General features: G+C 40.5%; 1 protein-coding gene across 2 annotated transcripts in view; it reads right to left on the bottom strand.

Moving 5' to 3' along the window:
- Window positions 1–257: 257 nt before the first annotated feature.
- The window catches only part of ezrb (ezrin b), a 31,046-nt gene continuing 16,727 nt past the window's right edge, over window positions 258–14,576 (bottom strand). For both annotated transcript variants that reach the window (XM_020604050.1, XM_020604051.1), the window contains 10 exons: window positions 12,980–13,254; window positions 11,279–11,362; window positions 10,992–11,138; window positions 8,089–8,185; window positions 7,386–7,549; window positions 4,841–4,971; window positions 3,681–3,841; window positions 2,286–2,378; window positions 1,728–1,964; window positions 258–1,403 (listed from right to left, as the gene is read on the bottom strand). In XM_020604050.1, the coding sequence (XP_020459706.1) occupies window positions 1,239–1,403; window positions 1,728–1,964; window positions 2,286–2,378; window positions 3,681–3,841; window positions 4,841–4,971; window positions 7,386–7,549; window positions 8,089–8,185; window positions 10,992–11,138; window positions 11,279–11,362; window positions 12,980–13,254 (1,554 nt within the window). In that variant the 3' untranslated portion in view covers window positions 258–1,238. The remainder of the gene's footprint in view (window positions 1,404–1,727; window positions 1,965–2,285; window positions 2,379–3,680; window positions 3,842–4,840; window positions 4,972–7,385; window positions 7,550–8,088; window positions 8,186–10,991; window positions 11,139–11,278; window positions 11,363–12,979; window positions 13,255–14,576) is intronic.

Here is a 14,576-nt window from a genome sequence, read left to right as displayed (position 1 = left end):
TGCCAATATTTTGAACACCTCATAAAATCCCCTTCAGATACAAAGGCCAGCAGCACTGTTTGTTTACATTACATTGTCAGCAGATGTTACTCCTAGACCATGTCCAGACAGAGGACACGTCTGTGTTACATGGTCTCGGCCAGCTTTTTGTGACCTTGCAGAAAAATGAAAATGATTTACAACATTGTTTAACCTCTGTGGAGGTCTAACACTACAAAAAACTAAGGGTTTGCAAAGTTACATCCTTGTTTTGTCTGAATATGCACTGTGGCTAAGGAGTACAGAGCAGCTGCACCATGCTGAGGGACATCCAGGGAGAAAGGCCACTTAGGAGGGTAAAAGCACAATGTGCTTCACGACACAGAACAGAGAGAAATCAATTGAACTGACATGTCCCGGTCAACACAGAGCTGTAAAAATAAAGACACTCCTCAACAGGCTGAAAACTACATGGCAAAAAAAAAAACACAGGTACAAAGATGGATGCAATTTCTGTAACTGATTTACTGGCATGCAGCTGGATATTTCCTACTGTAAAAAATAATAATTTACAATTAAATGTTCTTATTCTAAAGGTAAAGGTACTGAACATAAGATTATTTAGGTCAATATATAAAACTTTTGAAACATTTTATTAGTAGATAGCAAAAATATACAAACCAAGATGAAATACCCTTTTTAACATCCCATATACAGTATAAATATCAAACTAGGAATGATTTTAAACTAATGTATAGCAATATTAAACATAACTGGAAGTGTTCAAATGTAACTGAAAACAAATGTTTCTGCTTATACTGTTTTCCCCTTTCTGAGTGGTCGCCCTAAACAAACTGTCCTTCGTGGCAGATGGCAAAAAGAAGCCAGGTTATGATTACATATATTCTATGTGTACATCATGAGATAGTGATAGAATCTGGCTAGTCCCGCTACATCATCCCACCTCTGGCTAAAAACTAATGATTTGGTCTGAACTGCTGAAATTATACACAAACATCTAAAATGCTGAAGAGAAAGTTTTGGCACCAAGTTTTCTTCAAAAGGATTTGCAAAGCCCTGCATACTGCCAGGCAAACTCACAACAGGAGTTTCTCTTTCTAAAAATGATGTTTCTGCTCTGCTTATACTGCTCCAGTTTAGTCTGCAACTGATGTGTATGTGCATCGTTTGTGTGTGTGGCGACACGCGTCAGCCGAGGAGCAAGATATAGTGACCATTCAGAAAGGTTACGTGGCGTCTTATAAGGCTTCAAACTCGTCAATCCTCTGCTTGGTGTTGCCCTGCCTGATCTGTCGCAGGGTCTTGTATTTGTCTCGGCCGGCCCGCATGTTCTCACTGTGAAGAATGTCGTTCTGGGTGCTCTTGGATTCATCACGCGCCTGAGCCAGCTCTGAAGTTAGGGCCTGAGGGCAGAGGAGAAGAACAAGCATGAGAGAGAGAGAAAACAAAAAAGTGAAATGTAATGATCATACAATGATTATGCTCTGGTAAAATACCTCTTTCTTGTCCTGTTTCTATCCATTTGTCACCATTATATACACAAGGTCCAACTAATAATTCTCCTAACATTTCCTTTGTGACACCAGAGAAGATAAATAAACCCATACGGTACTGCACACCATTTCTCTAAAGGTCCTCCTCCGTTCTTTACTTGAATTGAATTTTATACTGTATTTGCATCTTGAGGAAACGTCACTCTTTGAGGTTCCATTTCACACTGTCCTCACCTTCAGCTGTTTCTGGACACGCTCATTCTTCTCAGCCTCCGTCAGGCGATCCTCCTCTTTGCGATGGTCGTTAATACCTTCGATATGCAGGTCGGCGCTGTGCGTGCTGGTGTTCTCCTCGCTGTCACTGTTGTCATCCATGTGGTCATACATTGGGGGAGGGGGAGGTGGCGGGGGTGCCATCATCATATGCAGCTCCTCTTTAGTCTTAACCAGACTGTCCTGGGCCTCCTTGGCCTGGTGACAACAGAAAAATGAGTTGGTTCTTTTTTTTTGTCTCTTAACTGTGATAGAAAAATATCTTTTTTGGTTTGTTTTAGTCCTGTAACTCTTTATAACAAGAACAAATTGACATAACCTACTTGTTTTTGTACAGTTGTGGCAGGTTAGAGAATCTGTAATAGCAGTCTAAATGTATTTCCAGTCCTTGTGGGTATACTGTACTGTGCTATACTTGTGCCTTAAATGACCATCTCTGATTTTCCCCACTAGACAGAATCAGCTGAATGATTGCCAGTAGCCTGTGCACTGTAGTTTGCACTCAGTTGAAGCTCTCACCCTGAGCTGCCATGTGTCAACCTCCTCCTCCTTGCGTTTCTTGGCCTCCTCCAGCTGGGTGATCCGGGCCGTGTGCTGGGCCAGCTCCTCAGCCTGACACAAAACACACACAATTCCCATTAAAGATGAAGTAAAAAATTATTTTTTTTAAATCATGCTTCATAAATTACAGAAAGAAATTGGTTTTACTGTACTAGACAAGTACAAGTTAAGTGTGAGATGTCCTTGCTTTTCTTTTATCGCAGGACATTTTTTAGTCTGTTAATGTTGATGGCAGATTCTCAAATGCCTCCCTCAGCTGAGGCCTAAATTATGCAGAAAATAGTATGTTTTGCATTGTTTTTCCACAGTTAAATCTTTGTGTAAACATACTTTGATTCATCAAATTCACTGACATCGTATAAACTCGTATCTTAAACTCATCTAATGAAAAGTGTCTGGGAAAACTTGCTCTCGGCACCATCTGAACTACAGAGAAACATGAATATGAAACGGTAGAAGGAAAAAAAGCCAGTATAAAAAGGAAGCCAGCGTTTTGAGAAGAGCATGATGATCAAACATAACCAGACTCTTTGCGGCTGTTGTCATATGTTCCTCCCAACCAAAACAATCATGGGAACATCTTGTCCTTGACCAGACTGAACTGACCACAGGCTCTGTATTAAACACTGCACCTGCTCTGATTGTTCAGCATGTGTGAGCTGTAAAGACACAGCACCATAAAACTGTTACGTGAAAGGTGCTCAGCTAGAAAATAAGTCACTCAGTAGAAACAAAGACACTGTGTACCATTATTAATATATCACCATATGTGCTTTTGAATTTCTAAATTCCGTTGATCACAACACTGACGAATATTTCTTTGTCAGTGGAAGCTGCACAGAGATTTAATCCGCTACACAAGCATCTTAATAGGGTTTAAATGTAATGGACGTCACAGCAGGTGCCTGGCTGTCAGTGACTGAATGTGTCGTAGGAGCCACAGCTTTACTGTCTAGGCTGTTAAAGTGGAAGCACCCGGCCCTGTGTGTGGTCCCTGGCCCAGCAACTCAGCGTGAGACTGAAGGGGTGTGATCCAGCTGGAGGCTACAATGTGGCTTTGTCTGGAGCTACTGTGGCCAGGAACAGCTGAATACACCACCCTGCTGGGTGCCTGGTACACACCTGGACAAAATAACAGCTACTGAAATGTAATGTAGTGAGAGAAAAGGTCTGGCTTTCTTATCTCACAAAGAAGGTGCCAACTTTGACAAATCTTTGTTTTACTCTTGTTTAAAGAAATGGCAACTAAAGTGCTGCAGGTTTTTTGTACTGTAAAAACCTACATTAGTAGATTTACAGTAAAACCTGTTTCAAGGTCTCTACACAATGGCACAGCATCATTAAATTACTGACCAGCTGCTCCCGGCTCTTCTTCTGATGCTCAGCCTGGCGAGCGAGCTCCTCTTTAGCCAGCAGAGCATCCTGACGCTCTGCCTCCAGACGTGCTGCCTCATTTTCGGCTCTCCTCCGCTCCTGATCCAGCATCATGGCTCTCTGGAGCTGCTCCTGGAGATCTAAAATCGAGAAAGGAGCGAGGAGACAAAAGGGATTGAGACTGATGCTAAGTTTCTGCATGCAGACAAACACAAAGTACACTGCATCAATGTATGATAAGTGGGAAACCAGTCTCATTCCTTATTTCATGAAAAACTAACTTCCTTAACGAAATCTTCTAAGCCACCATACCTAATTATAAACTGTTCTTGATCCATATGCAGATATTACACAGAGGTAAACAATTCCGCTTTTAATAAAAATGGATAAGAAATTTCTGTTTGTAACTCATATTTAGAAGAGCAATTACATATAGTATAAAATCACAGAGCTCCCTTTATAACTCACAGCTACTTCAGTGATTTCATGGCAACATAATGTGTATTCTGTGAGACCGTCGATGTAAGTATTTCAAAAAGCAACAATACACATTCCCATGACCATGTAGACCCTCTGGTACTTGTATTGTTCAGGGATTTAAGAAAGAGAAAAAAAAAAAAAAACACTGTAGCCCATTTGGCACCAATGTACGAGCAGGAAAGAGGAAGCCCTGGAGTCACTTTATGATCTTATGAGCCTGACAGCTTACTGTAATTTTGTCAGTAATAAGCGACCTCCTTCCAGTGGTCGAGCAGAGTTTAGATAAGATTACCACTTTCTACTTAACTGCCTGCAGACAAGATTTTCATAAGTAGACAGGTAAAACTAGAACTAAACAGTCAATTAGCTTTTGTTTCTCTGATTTGGACACTGAACCAAAAAAAATAAAAACAAAAAATTAAGATGTCATGAGGCCACGTGTATACAAATTACATTACTGAAGTAAATTAACAGCCACGTGATTATTTTAGCTTACATTCAAACCACCACCACCACCACCCAGGTTGTTTACAAAACAAGTGAGCTGCATACATAACCTGTTAGCCTACCACTGACCAGCATAATCGCACACCAACGCTCAGACTTTCTATTCTCTGGGTCAAGTGATGGATAAGCCACTGAAGGCTCCTAGGCCCTACCTTTCTCTGCCTTCTTGGTTTTCTCTTCAAACTGGTAGATCCTCATCATCAGATCCTGCTTCTCTCGCTCCATCTGCTCCTTCTCTCTCTCAATGGCCTCTCTCCTCTTCTTCTCGTTGTCCAGTTGGGCCCTGCAGATAAGACACAGCCGCTCTAAGCCAACAAAGAGAGCTGACAGAGGTGATGCATAGTAATGGCCGACAGACGGTCGATGGGCCCGCGTATACATGAAAACAGCTACTAGAAAGGAGAGATGCGAGTGCGGGCATCAGTAACAGTGATTCATCAGAGGTTTTTCATAGAAATTAAAGCCGCAACTAACAAATGCTTCCATTATCGGTGAATCTGCCTGATATTTTCCTCAGTGGATTCAATAATTGGTCTATAAAATGGTGACAAATCCTCAATCTTTCCAAATATCAAGTTTAAATATCATTTAGTAAACAAAGCTACCAGATAGGTGACCCCTAAATACATAGTTTCCCTGTTATTATTTTCGCTTTCATTTCATTGCTCATTCATTTTATCTATTATTCATTTTGCAAAATGATGTGCCGTCATGTCTACGGTGTTCTCAGTACAGGTATTGTGTGTTATCTAACTGTGAGGAGAAGCCAAAGACAAGTTTCCACAGTGGACACACAGGTTCTTAACCCAAACTAAAAAAAAACAAAAAAAAAAACCTTTCCCGTTAGTCAGGCTGACTAATCGATTTGTAAACTAACCACAGTCTTTCTCTTCCAAAGACCTGGCTTAAATATCAAATCAATTTTATTTGTATAGCACCAAATCACAACACAAGTCATCTCAGGACACTTTACAAAGTAAGGTCTAGACCTTACTGTTATCAATATTATTACAGAGGGAAAACCCAACAAATCCCCCTTGAGCAAGCACTTGGCGACAGTGGCGAGGAAAAACTCCCTTTAACGGAAGAAACCTCCGACAGACCCCCGGCTCTTGGTGGGCGGCCTTCTGCCTCGACCGGTTGGGGTGAGTGGATAGAGGAGAGACATTACTGTACATTAATGTACAGTATTCAGTGTACATTTATATTCTTACCTTTTTACTACACATAAATAACAGGAAGGATTTTAAGTGTTTTCTGTATTTGTTGCTTATTTTACAGTTTTCTATTTTACTAATATATGCCACTGCCTATTACTGTGTATCAAATCATTCATGCAACTTTTATTCTCCCGTTTATTCAGTTTTATTAAATGTTAGCATATTTTCATCTATTTTATTTCACTTTTAAAATCCTATATGCATCTTTTTACATTGCCTTTTATTTCCTTCTTTTCTTAATGCCTTCTGTGTTAAGCACAGTACTTTGACTTGTACCATTGTTGACAGGTACTCTACAAATCAAACTCCGACTGTATTTCAGTTGTCTTCTTTCATTGCTTTTATTGCAGCAACAAACCGATATCTCCCTGAGAGTTTAATTCTAGCTCACTAAGCTTCTTAAGGGGCTCATCACAAACCATCTTGTGTATGGACACCGGCCCAGCCTCGCTCAGACACTGAATACTGAGAGCCACTGTGTGTCAACTCTAACTCTGGGGCCTGGTGATCTAATGGCTTTCCCACTGTATTTACTGTTACTTCACTATGTTTGAACAGCTGTACAGGACAGACAGTGGGAAGACAGCTGTAGCTGAGACCAGGGTCAACATCCATTCACTTTCAATTCAGCCAATTCAGGAAGTAGACTTCCCATACTTAGGGAAGAGGAATGCAGTATTATTACCCAGTGAATGGTAGTTTCACTTTACATGCTGAACTGTGTCAGTGGACTATCCCTGAGCTTAGCTGAGAATAGGAGCTGCCACTAGTAAAACTATTTTAGTCAAAAGATCAAACTATTTGAGAGAGCTCTGCTGGCCTTAATCTACTTAGAGCACTGGGTCACAGTGTCGATAGCATCACAAAACTGTATATTTAAAATGAAAAACACAAAACAAGCCTTTAAAAGTACAGGTGTCAACTGAGAATATGGAAACTTTAAACTCTTGTAAAACTGCACCATTTAGTAGATTAATCAATGAGTCAACCAACTGCAAAATAACTATTATAGAAATCAGTTAACTCACTTCTTCAGGAACTCATGTATTTAATGATGCCACCTCTGGCTCTGAGAGATTTTCAGTCTTCACAACTTTATGACATTAGGTCAAATAATCTGCAAACTAACTTAATCCAATATAATCAGTAGTTGCAGCCTTGAAATCTAATTTGGTATTTGTATTTCAAAAATTAAATGTTAAAGATGCCTCTGAACAACAGGGGGAAATCACTGTCATTCTATGACAAATGTATGCACAATATATGCAAAAATGGCATTAAATAATCAGACTGATGTTCAAAGCATAACAATGGGATGATAATTTTGATTTACTAAACAACCCATGTCAAAAGTCTATTTGTTTAGACCAGGAAAACAGCCTCAAATCATAACTTTGTATATCTGTATTTTTTTAATAGTGTAACTTTTTCTTAGGGGAGAACTTTTAAATTTCTCCCTTCCAGGGCGTCTGCGTACCTCTCCATCTGTTTCTGTTGCTTGTCCTCCCGGGCCTGGGCCTTCATCTGCTGCACCTCAATCGTGTCCGGCTTGCGACGACGCATGTACAACTCATGGTTGCCCATGCACAGCTGCAGGATGCGCTTGTTTATGCGCAGTCTCGGGGCATAAAACACAAAGTCCTGAAATTTGGAGAGGAAACATATAAAAGGACTGAGAAAGCGAGCGTAAAGTGAACAAACACCAGGCTGAACAAACCTTTTGCTGCCTGTCCATTGTGTTTCCCTGATAAAGGACCAAAGATTTCAATACTGGCTCTGAGTAGGTGCAGAAAAACTTCTGATATAGGACCGATTACTGCTAAGAACATGTATACACAGACTGCTGCACCAACAGTGAAAGGTAAAGTACCCTGTAGTACTCAGATAAGGTGTATACCACATTTTTGTGTGTGTCTGGGGTCAATCACTAATAGCACTGTGTGGAAAGTAGCCCTGGTTATTCTGCACGTCAGAAACATGATACCACCAGTAAGTAAAAAGGAAACGGAGAGCTTAAGTGCAGCTTAATGGGCTCTAAAAGGTAAATTTTCCCTAGAGAAATAGAACAACACTAAACTGAAGAAGATTGTGAAGTGTTTTTTTTTTCCTTTTATAAAAGGTGTTTTCAGATTTTAAAATGTCAGGATGAGTAAAATCTGAGCAGAGGAGTTGTTACTTACAGGAGATTTTTTGTCAATGGGCTTGATGATGAACTTCTTATCGTTGAAGGAAATGTTTCTGATCTCACTCCAGGGGAAGCCAATCTTTGGGGACAGTCTGAGGAAGTGACCACATGAACATTATTATACTGTAATGCCATCTTTGATAGACAATGAAATACCAGTGTCGTTTCTTTTAATCTATTTTGACCAAAAAAAAAAAATGTATATTATATATTCAAGAATGTTTGTTAAGGCCATTATTCCACAGTTCTTTTTAATCAAAAATGAAAATATCATTGCAGCCCTATTTACTATAGTGTTACATTTAGTTTAAGCATTATGTAGACATCAAACTACAAAAGTAAGGCATTTTGATCGATCCACTATCAGTACAAACAAGTGCTAGAATATACCAAAGTCCACGTTCACAGTTAGTCTGGGCCAACTGTATTCTGTGTTCAGGTATGAGGGATGATTCTGGGGTGTGGCTCGCTGCTCTGCCAATCTCATTCCACACAATACAAAGTAAACACTGACAAGATGACAGTAATCTAAAAAGGCAGGCCCACCTCATAGCGAAACTCTGCTGATTGTGAAACCGCACTGCCTAAACTGGAATTTCACTCACCCACTGACCCTGACACACACTGGTGGAATTGACGAAACAATGTAGACGTTATCTTGAATAGTTCTGTCACAGTTGTGTTCTGTGGAGTTATGGATTCATGTTATTAAAAATTACGGTTTATAAAAAGAAATGCTGAAAGCTTGCAGTGACCATGGTTGGTGTAGAATGTGGCTGGATTTCATTAGAAAGCCTCAGACTCTCTGTGGTAAACATTACTAATGTATGAGAGAAAAAAAAAAGTGACAAAATAAGATTCGATACCAATGACTAACTGTACCAGTATGTCAAAATAAATTAGTGAAATAGGAATTTTTCAGGTTCAGGTATTATTTTCATTATTGATTTATGTGCTGATTTTCTTGAATTCATTTAGCATCTGTTAGATATTTTCTAAAGCCAAAAGGAGACAATTTTCTGTCAGCCTACTAAACTATTAATCAAATAATTATTTCTAAAATCACAAAACACAAGTGAAACATTTTTTGAGCTCAGATGTTGTAGCTGCCTGGCTAGATAACAGCCAAGTTACAAGAACAAATTTAGGAAAACTAACAAAATTTGTATTACGAATACACCTTTCTTCAGGTGATTTAACCTGCTAAGTGTAAATCTGAGGTCTGAATGGTTGCACTGTGGGTGTGCAGTTGACTGCGGCTGAAGTAGAAACCCTGCCCTATAAGTGAGCAGTGCTGTGGTTATCGGAGCAGCGGAGCATAAGGAGTTAACCCAGCGCCAGACTGTGTCTTTGCACAGCCTCGGCTGCACTGTTGCACTGTGGGCCGGCTGCCGTCATTGGAGAGACATTGTTGTAGGTTAGACTCACATTCTTAAGTGCCGCACAGCTTGAAAAACCAGTTGGCGTAGCCATGGTTACAACAGAGGACACTGTGGAGGAGAGGCTTTTCTTTGCTGCTCTCAGGGAGCGCAGAAAGAGACAGACTCACACAAGGACCCGGCGTGCTCCTTAATAGTACGTTTCTCACCGTTGTTTGGAGGTCTCATACAATGGTTAACTTCCATTAAGGCTCAATGAGAGACTATGTGAAGTTTAACACAATAGCAGTCAATTAAATCATTTAGACTTGAAAAGAAAACCTTGTGCTCATACAAGATAAAGAATCTGCTGGTAAAAGGTTCAATTAGAGGTCTCACAGGGTAGCTGACTGATAAACTTTGTCATTATCCTACCACCAGAAAAAGTAGACCACGCCTACATAAAAGCTTTCAGTGTAGACGCTTTAACATGGGAACAGCAACTATCTGAAAGTAAACAGCACGACTCAGCCAAAGTACAGCTGGAGGGACTTCTAGCACAGACAGGGTCAGTGACTGAAAGGTAGGTCACCTGGAATGAAGTGCTCCTTTACCACAATGCACTTCACTCCAGTTAGCCCCACAGAGCGATGCCACCAGCCACAGGAGACCTCAGAACTCATTTCACCAAACAGAGGGTGATTACCTCCCAAACTGTGTCGCCCTATAAACAAAGTGGCAATCACAACCAGAATCTGCCTGGATGCTGGTAACAAATGTAGGTTTCCTCTTAAGCACAAAGCCAAGGAAAAATTCACCCAAATAGAAAAATATTTACTTTTTCTGCTTCTTTAAAACAAGAAAAGGAGATAGCGATTACACAGTAGACAGACCTGACCCAGCAAGTGTGGCTCTGTGTTACTGGTCTTGTGCTATAGCCAGCAGGTGAAAACAAATCTGTGCTCCCAAAACAAAAAGGTCTATTGCATAAACCATCTATAGTATCAAAGGCACACAAACATGTAGTGTGTGTTTCAGCTGTTGCTTTTTAACATTCAGCACTGTGTAGCACACCAATTACTGTAGGTATGAACAAAGAAAGTGACAATGATACACTCAGTCACAAATACAATTATATGTACCAGAGGCAACAACCATAAACAGTTATGTGACAAATTTGTGTCCAAAAACCTAAAAACCTCTAGATGAAAAATAATTACTTCAGCTCATGAAATCTGTCACAGCAATAAACATTTAGATCACAAAGAAACACAAGAGCTTAAAGCAAACTGCTGAATATTCCGCTCCGTCTTTGGAGATGCTTTCCCCAAAAACTGCACCCATTTGGCCTTCACCGTTATTCCCGTCATGCTGTCTGCTGAGAACCAGGAACGGTGATTAAGTACAGACATGGACCTGACCCCAACCAGTTTATCTGTGTGTCACAGAGCTGCAGCTAGAAACATGCATAAGAGCCAGAACAAACACTAACAGCAGGACTGTTCACTACAAGGGTCAGTCACATTACTACAGAACTCACTTGTCTTCCTTCTCATAAATGTTGAGTCCCAGGGCATCCACTCCCAGCCACAGCTCTGTTCCCTTCTTATTCTTGATATCAAAGTAGTTGACTCCGTACATTTCCAGGTCCTGGGCGATCTTCAGGTACTCCAGCATGGCGTCCTCCCTGCAATGATGGACAGCGCACAGGAAATGAGCATGACCACTCTATCAACAACACTGAAAAATATTGTGACCACACAATGTGTTTAAGTATTTTTAAGGTTCATTAACATACAGAAATGAGTGGCATCAAATAAAACTCACTTCAATATCCCATGATGCTCCTCATGCCACACCTGAATCCTCTCCTCCCACTGTTCTCTGGATAATTTGTGCTGCTCCAGGACTCTACAGCGAAAGAGAACAAACAACAAACATCAGCTCTTTCATCATACAATCTGAAATAATTTCCTTTGTCTGAAGTATTATGGGATCTATTTCTATAAGCTGTGTTTTGACAAAGTGGTATTTTCCCTGAGGTGAAGTTTCTTCCACTTTGTGTGTCCTAGTTTAGAATGCTGGACATTTGTCGTGTGCAAAAACACACAACAGGGGTGTGTCACTTGCAACTGAGCAGTGCTGTGGAATTTGGCGTCAAGCCTGACATATTTCTGTGCCTATTCTCTTTATGCACTGTTAAATAAGCAGGCACATTAAAAGCACAGTAACACCAGCAAGGCAGAAAAACGATTTAAAATGTAATCTTGTCAATATCACCAGCTGGTATATTGGTGTATAAAGCCGTCCCTCTTTAGTTGATGCACACACACTGTACAGCAATTTGAAGGCGACAGGTAGTCTAACAGCACAAACTCCTGTCCTCTTAAGTACATCAAACCAACTGGTTAGACTTCTTTATTCTAAATGGTTTCTTAGTTTGTACAGTGCAAATCAGGAGCAGTGTCGGCAGCAATACCAGGACACGCAGTTCACGTGAACTCATTGCATGTTCCTCACATGTGGAATGGTTTCCTCTCAGGAGAAGCATGTCCAGATTCTCCACTCCAAACTGTCAAAGCAGCACTTTTACAGGGGTGAATGGAGCCGACAGGATTGGACATGATTGTCACCAAGCGGCAACCTCCAAGGCCAAGAAAGGAAGCCAGTGCAGAAGTGTTAAAATGGCCACTTGAGGCTAGTTCCAAAAGGGAGTAAATCCCAGCGTTAAAACGGCCAAGATTACAACAGAAGTAAACATGTTTACTTTAACACACTCACTGCTGAATGTTTGCAGTTCACGGCTCCCACGGCGCATATATTCTCTACATTATATTGGGTTCTTCTTGTATTTTTACTGTGCTTCTTTCACTTGCTGCTTTAAAGGTGCCTTAGATTAGTGTCACTGCCTATTTAGATTTGTGTTATTGCTCATCTACTTTATATTTCACTTGTATTGTGTGGCATTCATGTGGACGGCAAAGTAAGAATTTCATTGTACAGGGAAACACGTTTCCTAACTGTGCATATGACAAACACTTTGACCTTGGTACAAATAAAGTTTCTGGTCTCTTTAGCTAATTTCCCCTTCTATGACAACTGTATGGGAGGTGAGTTTTTATACAACTCCCCCTTTTAAATTATAATGAGGCTAAAAGTTATGCATAATTAAGGGTGCGGCATCTTTGAGTGACAGGCAGGGGGGGCAAAGGGATTTAATCTGAATAGATGGCATGTACAAATGATTTTTCTTTGGCTCATAGTAATTATGTTTGTTACATAAACTTCATCCACCTCTTTGGGTTCTTTTGCTTCAAGGGTTTTCTTTGCAGCAGGTCCAACCAGTGTGTGGAGCACCTACATTGCTCACCGATATAGTTTTGTACTTCCTTCTTCCTCCCAAAATTTCCATAAATATTATTTTATGACTAGCAGCTTCAGTCTAATAAACCACGTGCATTACTACATAACATTTTCCTTTTGTTCTAGACCTCAGTTCATAAACAAAGTTTGAAAAGCACATCTCACCTGCGTGGCAGAAGGTGTTCAGACAGCAGGTACCCAGGTCGATGAATTTCTTTGTTGTAGTCTCCAAACTTGGCCTGAACGGAGTAGGAGGCCAGCAGCACAGCCGTCTCTGGTGGACAGTAGACCGCGTCCGTCAGGATGCTCTCCTTCACTTGCAGGAAGAAGAGCTTCTGGGTGATTTCCTGGATCAGCTCCTCTGACACATCCTCTGGGAAGAATTTGGCCCGAAACTTAAACTGCAGCGGGTTCTCTTTCTTGACATCCTGGGCTGACACCTGGATAGGAATTCAAAAATAGTTAAAGTGTCATCTGAGAATTACGGGAATAGATCGACATTTTGAGAAATATCCTTATTCACTTTTTTGCCAAGAGTTAGATCAGCAGCTCAAGACCTCTCTTTCTGCACGGTAATTGTGCGTCTCCATCCAGTAGCAGGTTAGCTTAGCTTAGGAAAAAAAAAAGAGACTGGGAAGCAGCTACTGTGACTGTCCAAAAGTAAGAAAATTCCCCTAAATCTCTAAAGCGCACAAATTAACATGCAGTGGCTTCTTGAACTCTCAGTTGCTTGACACTTATTCCCATCGAATAGAGCCTGGCTAGAGCCGTTCCCCCATTTCCAGCCTTTATGCTAAGCTGAGCTACATGTAACCAGCTACTGGTTATACTGTAGCAATTAGTTTACCATCACCTTGACTTCTCATCTAACTCCTGGATAAAAAGTGAATAAGAATATTTCCCAGAGCTACTGTCAGATTTTTTTCCCTTTAATGTCAAAATAATAAGCTGGTTACAAAGCTGGGTTTTATCAACTGTATTTGGAATTTAAATCAAGACTTTTCTCAGATTTGAGTCAAAATCATTTAGCAGTAAATAGAATTACTCATGTAAAAGGTGCAAATAATGTCCTCTCGTTAAACCCGTGTTTTATATTACTGGCTATAAAAGAATCGCAGGCAGGAAAAATATGAAGGTCAGTGTTTTACAGTTGGAAACGCCAACTTTGGCAAATATGTGGGTGCCCTGCTCTTTCCAAAAAAAGGAATCTTGCATTCTCATTTAGTAGAAACATACTTTAATAACTCCCAGATACAGTATGTTTTACACAATGTGGCTCTTCCTCTAATTTCAAAACAGGAACCAAAATCGGTCTTGATGGAGAGAATGGGGCTGTGCACAGTCAGGAATTTTCCAGTTTCAGGTTTGCATTGCAATGATGAGCTGCAGTGCAGTGTCAGCACACACTGTACAGTTTACTGCTGCTGACTGACGCAAGTGTGACCCCTCCTAATCTCTGTGATGCTTTTTTATGATAATAAAATGCAAACGGGCACCTTTTCTGTAAATAGATCAGCCTGGTTTCCTACATTCATTTCAGTCACAAAGGCATTCGTCAGAAAATCTATTCAATCCCATTAGACAGATACAGTCTCAGTCTATTCACGGTATGTTTTACAGTTTGTGGTGCATTTTAAAGAGTACTCCACCAATGCAGTGCTGCCCTCCTGCAACTAAGAACCTTTTATATGGGGCAAAGCCAGATATTTAGTCTTTTTTATGCCACTCATCCTCCTTCTTTGCCAAAACCTGGCACATACAA

This window comes from Monopterus albus, unplaced genomic scaffold (genome assembly GCF_001952655.1).
Source record: "Monopterus albus unplaced genomic scaffold, M_albus_1.0 scaffold63.1, whole genome shotgun sequence".
Taxonomy (NCBI): Eukaryota; Metazoa; Chordata; class Actinopteri; order Synbranchiformes; family Synbranchidae; genus Monopterus; species Monopterus albus.
The sequence above is the reverse complement of the archived record's forward strand: the minus strand, read 5'-3'. Positions and strand labels throughout refer to the sequence as shown.